This window comes from Mus caroli, chromosome 16 (genome assembly GCF_900094665.2).
Source record: "Mus caroli chromosome 16, CAROLI_EIJ_v1.1, whole genome shotgun sequence".
NCBI lineage: Eukaryota > Metazoa > Chordata > Mammalia > Rodentia > Muridae > Mus > Mus caroli.
In genome coordinates, this window is record NC_034585.1 from 22,619,613 (window position 1) to 22,626,630 (window position 7,018).

General features: G+C 40.0%; 1 protein-coding gene across 1 annotated transcript in view; it reads left to right on the forward strand.

The window, feature by feature from the left end:
• Tprg1 (tumor protein p63 regulated 1) overlaps positions 1 to 7,018 on the forward strand; it is a 137,963-nt gene that overhangs the window by 126,175 nt on the left and 4,770 nt on the right. Inside the window, exon 5 of the mRNA XM_021185635.1 lies at positions 1,670 to 1,823. Coding sequence (XP_021041294.1) covers positions 1,670 to 1,823 — 154 coding nt within the window. The remainder of the gene's footprint in view (positions 1 to 1,669; positions 1,824 to 7,018) is intronic.

Below are 7,018 nucleotides of genomic sequence, written 5' to 3' on the forward strand. Positions count from 1 at the left end.
TCCTCCCTTCCTCCCTTCCTCCCTTCCTCCCTTCCTCCCTTCCTCCCTTCCTCCCTTCCTCCCTTCCTCCCTTCCTCCCTTCCTCCCTCCCTCCCTTCCTCCCTTCCTCCCTTCCTCCCTTCCTCCCTCCCTCCCTCCCTCCCTTCCTTCCTTCCTTCCTTCCTTCCTTCCTTCCTTCCTTCCTTTCTTCCTTCCATCCTTTTTTCTTTCTTCTTTTTTTTTTCCTCTTATACTTTTTTGAACAAAGGATTAAATAAAAAAAAAAATGTTGAGTTTCAGCTTTCAAATACAATCACCAAATACCTGAGAACTGGGCAGTGAGTTGTGCCAGGTTCCTTTCTTTCTCTCCTTTTGTAAGACACAGCTTCAGATCAGTCATTGAGAGGTTGGGTCTGTGTGAGTATGTGCAAGAGACTGTTTGTGCTCACCTCTCTGTGGATAAACATTCAGCAAACACTTGATATTCCCGAAGGAATTCTTCCTTAATACAGGAAGTGACGGCTTTGTGAAGCCACCACAATTGAGCTCTGGTTTTTCAATCTCAAAATCCCAGGATTGAATTTCTAAAAGAAATGAGTGGTGTGGGATGCTTGGTGGGGTTGCTGAGAATTATAGCCACCATGGTTCTAAAGCTTGGTGCATGCGGGGCACCCGAACTTGGCTTAATGTACTCCTGGCACCTCTCTGCATCTTGAGCAAGGACATGAGAGTTCTTTTTAGTGTACCCACTCTTCCTCTGCCATCACTTACTGCCTCCTATTTCTGTTTGAATTTCCCCTGCTTTGCATTTGGATTCAACAGATGACTAGGTTATATCAGAAAATGACTTTCTTCTGCACCTCAGAAATCAGGATGAGGTTAGTGATAGAAGCAGGCAGAATCTTTTGGTGTGACCTTTGCTGCAGCTTTATCAGGTAGACTTTGTGCAGGGAGCAGAGGACCAGGAGATGTAGGAGAGGGAGGAGTCACTGACTTAGGAAAATGAAGACTTTGAATTGTCCTCTTCTCTCTCAAATCATAGAAGGTCATAGATTTCCTACCATTCATTTGGCAGATCTTATGTTCTTTCTCATCAGTTCTTTCTTCTGCTTACTACTCTGTTTAGATGATTGGTTCTGGGGACTGGGGGGATATCTCAGTGGTTAAGAGCACTAGCTACTCTTTCAGAGGACCAGGGTTCGATTCTCAGCATGCACATCGTAGTTCACAACTGTCTGTAACTCCAGTTTCAGAGGAACCAACACCCTCACACATACATACAGACAAAACACCAATGCACATAAACTTTTAAAATAATGTTTTAAAAAAATGATAGCTTCTCCTCATGTCATCTCCTCTTTGTGTCCGTTTCCCATTGTTTGACACTTCCTCCTCACTCTCTTTCCTCAGAGCATCAGCATGAGGTCAGTATCTCTAGTTCCAGCTATGGCTACTGACCCCAGAGTGAGGCTCGCATTTCCGTGTGGATTCTCTACAGTCTTTTGTACCTACCCAGCTTGAAAGCAAGTCCATCCTTTTACCTCCGACATTTCTTAGTAGTTTTGGTTTGAGGTAAATCCCTTACCTCAGGAGAACTAGGCTAAGTGGAGGGTCACAGTCCATTGCCATGTTCCTCTTGCTGATTTATCTAAGAGATATCTTCAATCTAATAAAAGTCTCCTCCCTTTAGGAGACCAGGAGACGGCCTAAGGATTTTCTGGGGGAGCACCGAGGGGTGGTCTCTATTGTCTCGTTGGAACCCGTGGTCCACTGAAGTTCCCTATGCCACCTTCACAGAGCATCCTATGAAACAGACCAGTGAGAAGTTCCTTGAGATCTGCAAGGTAGGTGGGACCTTGTCACATGCAAGCTCTGTTGGCAAAGTTGTATGCTTCTAACACATAATGTATCTTAAAACTGTTCAGAGGCAACCTGAAGGTCAGAGAAAAGCTTACGGTCTCTTTAGACATGTAAAGAGTAGAACTGTTTCATAGAAACCATTTATGTATTATACGTGACCATACTGGCTCTGTAGTCATGCCACAAGAGGTCATTGCTTTCCATGGGATGGTTGTGGTGGTCTCAGGTCTAGAGGGAATGTGGTAGACTCTACCCTTCCTGCTGATCTCACTGGACTGTTACCCACTCAAACAAATAGCATGCTAAGGGCTTCATAGAACTCAGGGCAGCTGTGCTTCTTCCTATGCCTTTAACTGTCATTCTTTCAGATTCTAAGGTCTTCAGTGTCAGGGACCGTTCCTCGGACTATTCTCTCATTGTTTCCAGATGACTTAAATTCAGGGACACTCTATACAGTTAGAAAGTAAAACAGCTGGCGTTAAAGGTTCAGTGAGAAATCAAGCTATTTTCACAAGACCAAATACACATATGAGTGTGTACATATAGATGGATAATTTGTCATTTTTTTCTGTCCTTTTTTAATGTTTACCTTTATGCCTGTTATTTACTTTAAAATATTATAACTCCTTTAGTATAAATTCAAAATTTGGTTGTTGGTAAGTCTTGTCGATGGCACATTAGCAATTTTGCATCAATTTACACATTTATTCAAGTCAGTGCTGTGTAAATAAATAAATAAATAAATTGGTAAGTACCTTACTGTAAGAGCCTTTGAGGCACAACATCTGTGATTAGAAGCTAGATGGGATCTTAGTTCCCACTAATGCAGAGAGAAATCGGCTTCAATGCTTTCTGTTTCCAGGGAAAATTAGTGGTCCTCTTGGGACTCATGCAGGAGTCCTTAGAGGTTCATGGTTTCAGGGCTGACCCTGGCTCCAGCTGCTTCCCATACTGGATTAGTTCAGGGATCGTGTTGCTGGATTTCATGTGATATCAGTTTTGAAATCCCACAGGGAAAGTATCAACATCAGCTCCCAGGTTGACTCTTTACTACTTACAAAACAAAGTGGAAACCAAGATCAGAACCATGCAGCTTCCACTCCCCCTCCCACCCCAAAGAGTACCCCCCCCCCCCCCCAGCCTGGCTTGCTCTCAGAGCAGACTTGCTGAAGGAGTCAAGAGGTGAGGGAGAGTTTCTGACTAAAGTGCCTAACTTCAGGATACCAAATCATACTTTGTTCAGAAAGTCCTTTTGAGAAACACATGCTCCCATCATAACCTCATCCTCTCCAGTCAGACCCTGCCCAAACTTCTAGTTTTTGATGTTATTATGAGTCGTGATGGAAAAGACATTTATTAAGATGCTTGTTAATTCAGACTAAAAAGCATAATGATGAATTTTCTGAAGGGACTGTCCTTTTATTTTAAAGAAAAATTTTATGTAATCATGAAAATGATATGTATTTTTGAATTTATAGCTGAATTTTCTTACTAGCCAATATAAATACCAAGTGATTTAGTTTTTAAATGTGTCACTCCCTGGGACAAGTCTTCTCTTATTCCTTGGACTTGATGCAGTAGGTACTTAATTCTGAATGTCCTTAGCTGGAAGAAGTTTAAAATGAATGATTAAGGAGTATGTTCAATGAGCTACAGAGAAATGAGATGCCCTGGTGATACTTTGTTTTAGCCTGCTACATACAGATGAAATCAAATAATTTTTCAAAGAACATGAAAGGTAAAATATAAAAGGGAGTTTGAATCATTGCCTAAGCATTCATGAATGTAGCTGGGGGATTAGAACCTTGTGTAAGTACTAGAGCTCTGTGTGTGTTTGTGTGTGTGTGTGTACTTATGTATATGCATGCACGTGCATGTTTGTGTGTGTGTGCATGTGTGTATATGAAGCCTATGCATGGCTATATGAACATTATTAATATTAGTTGTTTGGCTGGTTTTTAGTCAATCATATTACTATATGGCTCATGGCTCTGTTAAATGCATTCCCTTTTCTTTATGTGAGTATATAAAAGATAGGCAAAAATTCCTTACAGAGCAGCATAAGCGGTTTCTTCAAGGGATGAGAGTGGACAATGACCAAGGGGGCATTATGTAGGGTACAGTCTGGAGGAACAAGTTTAGAGCATGGTCAGGGAGATCATTGCAAGATCATTTCTTTTTAAACTATTAGCCCATCCATATTCAAGGTCTTTTTTTTTTTTTTCATTTCTGGCATCAGCCTGGGACTTTTATTTGCTAAAGCCAATTCGTACTCAAAGATCCTTCCAAATGAAGCCCTCTGGGAAAGTAAATGATCTCCATATGGGATGTGAGATGTTAAGTCTTTGATCTAGGTCCCTGAGTCTCAGTTTATTTGTTGTTGTTGGTTTGTATGCCATAACATTATATGTAATCATGGCTTTTTCCAGGATTGAGTTTGAGTAAGGCTTTGCTAAACAAATGGAGAAGAGGAGATTTGAAGAGGGCTTCTTGAATCTTGAGTAGTGCTTATGTGAATATTTTCATGTAACATGGGATTTTTAAGGGATTAAGATTTTTCAATTCCTCTTATTAATAAAATAGGAAGAAGAGAAAAAGGGAGAAATGCTAAGTCAAACTCAGGAAGCAATTCACCTCAATTTCACAAATGCTGTGTCACACACAGGGATGAGAAACTTTGAAGTTGAGTTACACGTCATCAAAATGTTCAAATAACTTGCACGCTAATGGAACAACCTATTAATAAAGGTGTATTCAAACTTATCCTTTCTCAGAGCACTTCACTTAGAATCTCTTTGTTCACTGAACATTTTCTAGCATTTGCAGAATACAGGTAGAATTGTTGCTAAGGATACAGATATAAATGAGATAATATTTGAACCATATGAATGCTTAAGTATTTAACAGAAGAGGCAGGTAAATAGGCAGAGATTTAAATGTGCAAATCAATGGACTGAAACAGAAGTTTGATTCCAGTGAAAAAGACTGGAGGTAGATAAAGGTGTATCAAGTCCCCAGAGAAACAGTAGTTCAGCTGGTGTATAATCTGACAGATTCCTCTGATAGGGATATATAATGACTTAGATAATAGAAATAAGAGCCTGATGAAGTTTGGAGTAATAGTATAGAGTGAGGAAATTTTGAATTAATCAGCAGGTAGTTAATAAAAACCACATGACTGATATATCGAAAGTGGTAGAGAGGTTATGATGAGGTAGTTACTGGTTTGGTAGATGGTGGCTACACTAACTTTGAGTGGAGATAATCATGAGTGGGAGGGGTTAGTTTAGCTTATGAGCTGTTATGCTTGAAGGATCGGTAGAATAGTAAGGCAGGGAGAAGTTTAGGTCTGAACCTCTATAGAGAATGTTAAACTGAAGAGAGATAACTTAGCTCAGATAGAATGACATCAAGGCTGAGTTACTGGGCAGTTGCTTAGGAAGGCACTTGGCCGGGAAGTATTAATACACATAGGTGGTCAAATTCAAGTTTATACTTATCACTAACCATTGCCACCTAATCTTGTTTCTAAAATGAGATGTAACTTCCTGTTACCATCAGAGCAAATGAAGGGCACTTCCACATCTAGCAAACGCTTGGCTTGAAAGATTTCTTTCCAGAAGTTCTTCTTACCTTCCCACCTTAAAATCTTTTGAAATTTGCCCATGTGCCATGCTCTGTACTGTATTGCTTATAATACACAACTATGGAAATGTAAGATACTAGATTACTTGGCACTTAAGATACTTGCACAGCAGATAGAAAGAATCTCACATATTATTATATCAGTTTACATTATCATTATTGTTTATGGTGTGTATGGTCATGTAAATCAACTAATAAAACACTATAAAGTGGGTGTCCATATCTTCATTTTAAAAATCAAGGCATTTAAGCACAGGGATTAAGTGAGCAAACTAAAGCCATACATTAAGAGAGATATATCTATACCTACCACATGGTTGCCAATGTTCACGGACCTTGGTATAAACCTACAGTATTTCTTTGTGTGTATACATGAGATGCTGTGTGTGTGAAAGAGAGACAGACAGAGACAGAGACAAAGAGAGATACAGAGAGATGCAGAGGCAGAGAGGGAGGGAAGGAGAGAGACACACAGAGAGAGACAGGGAGGGAGAGAAGAGAGCAAGAGAGCAAGAGAGCAAGAGAGAGAGAGAGAAAGAGACAGACAGACAGACAGACAGACACACAGACAGACACAGGTGATGAAGGGGTTTAACCATGCAGGGAAACTGAAATCAAGGAAGGGAGAATTTGTGTGCACTGACATGCCAATATGCTGACATGCCCTTGTAGACTTATATATTTTCATCTTGCCCCAAGGGCTCAATCTGTTTGACCCACTTTATGTTTAGAAGGCATTACTTTGGTTTTCTTCTTTAACCCTTGCTTTGCTGAGTTGCCCAACTTTGTGGCATACACCATTGGAGAAGCACTAGTGACCCAGATTGAAGCTCATGGACACCTTGAATGATCACAGATCCTCTGCAGAAATTTACGCAATATTGAACAGTCACCTTTTCTCTCTCTTTTAAAAAAAATTATTGGTTATTTAATTTAGTACATTTCAAGTATTATTCCCCTTCCTGTTTTTCCCATCCAAAATGTCTTTTCTCTTTCCTGGACTGTTCACCCATCTTTTCCAAGGAATACTGAAATAGAGTTCAGAGTTTTGTAATCACATTTAACTTTAGCCACTTGTTGTCCTTTCACATGAATTCAGCAAATTGTGATTGGCTAGCTTCCTGATGTTGAGCCCAACAAAATGACAGCATGGTAGGAACCTGGAATCCTAAGGATCACTGAATAGAGTTCACCCTGGAGACATTTGTGGCGTGAAGTGGGGTGGCTTTCCAAAAAGGTTATTCACAAATTTTATGTAATGTTTGCTCATAAGACTGTTAATAGAGGGAATTGCAGGGTATTATGGGATCTCAGAAGAGGGAACAGTTATGTCTGCAAATTGGCAAAAATGATGACATTTTATGTAAAATTCTAGGTAAGAGTGATTTAAGCATCACATTAGGTGAGTTAAGACATTTTAAGTAAAGGAACCATGGCCGAAAGCTACAAATTACAAAGTCATGTGACATCTTCTTGGATGATGACTAACTCATTTTATCAGAAATTTAAAGTGTGTGTGTGTGTGTGTGTGTGT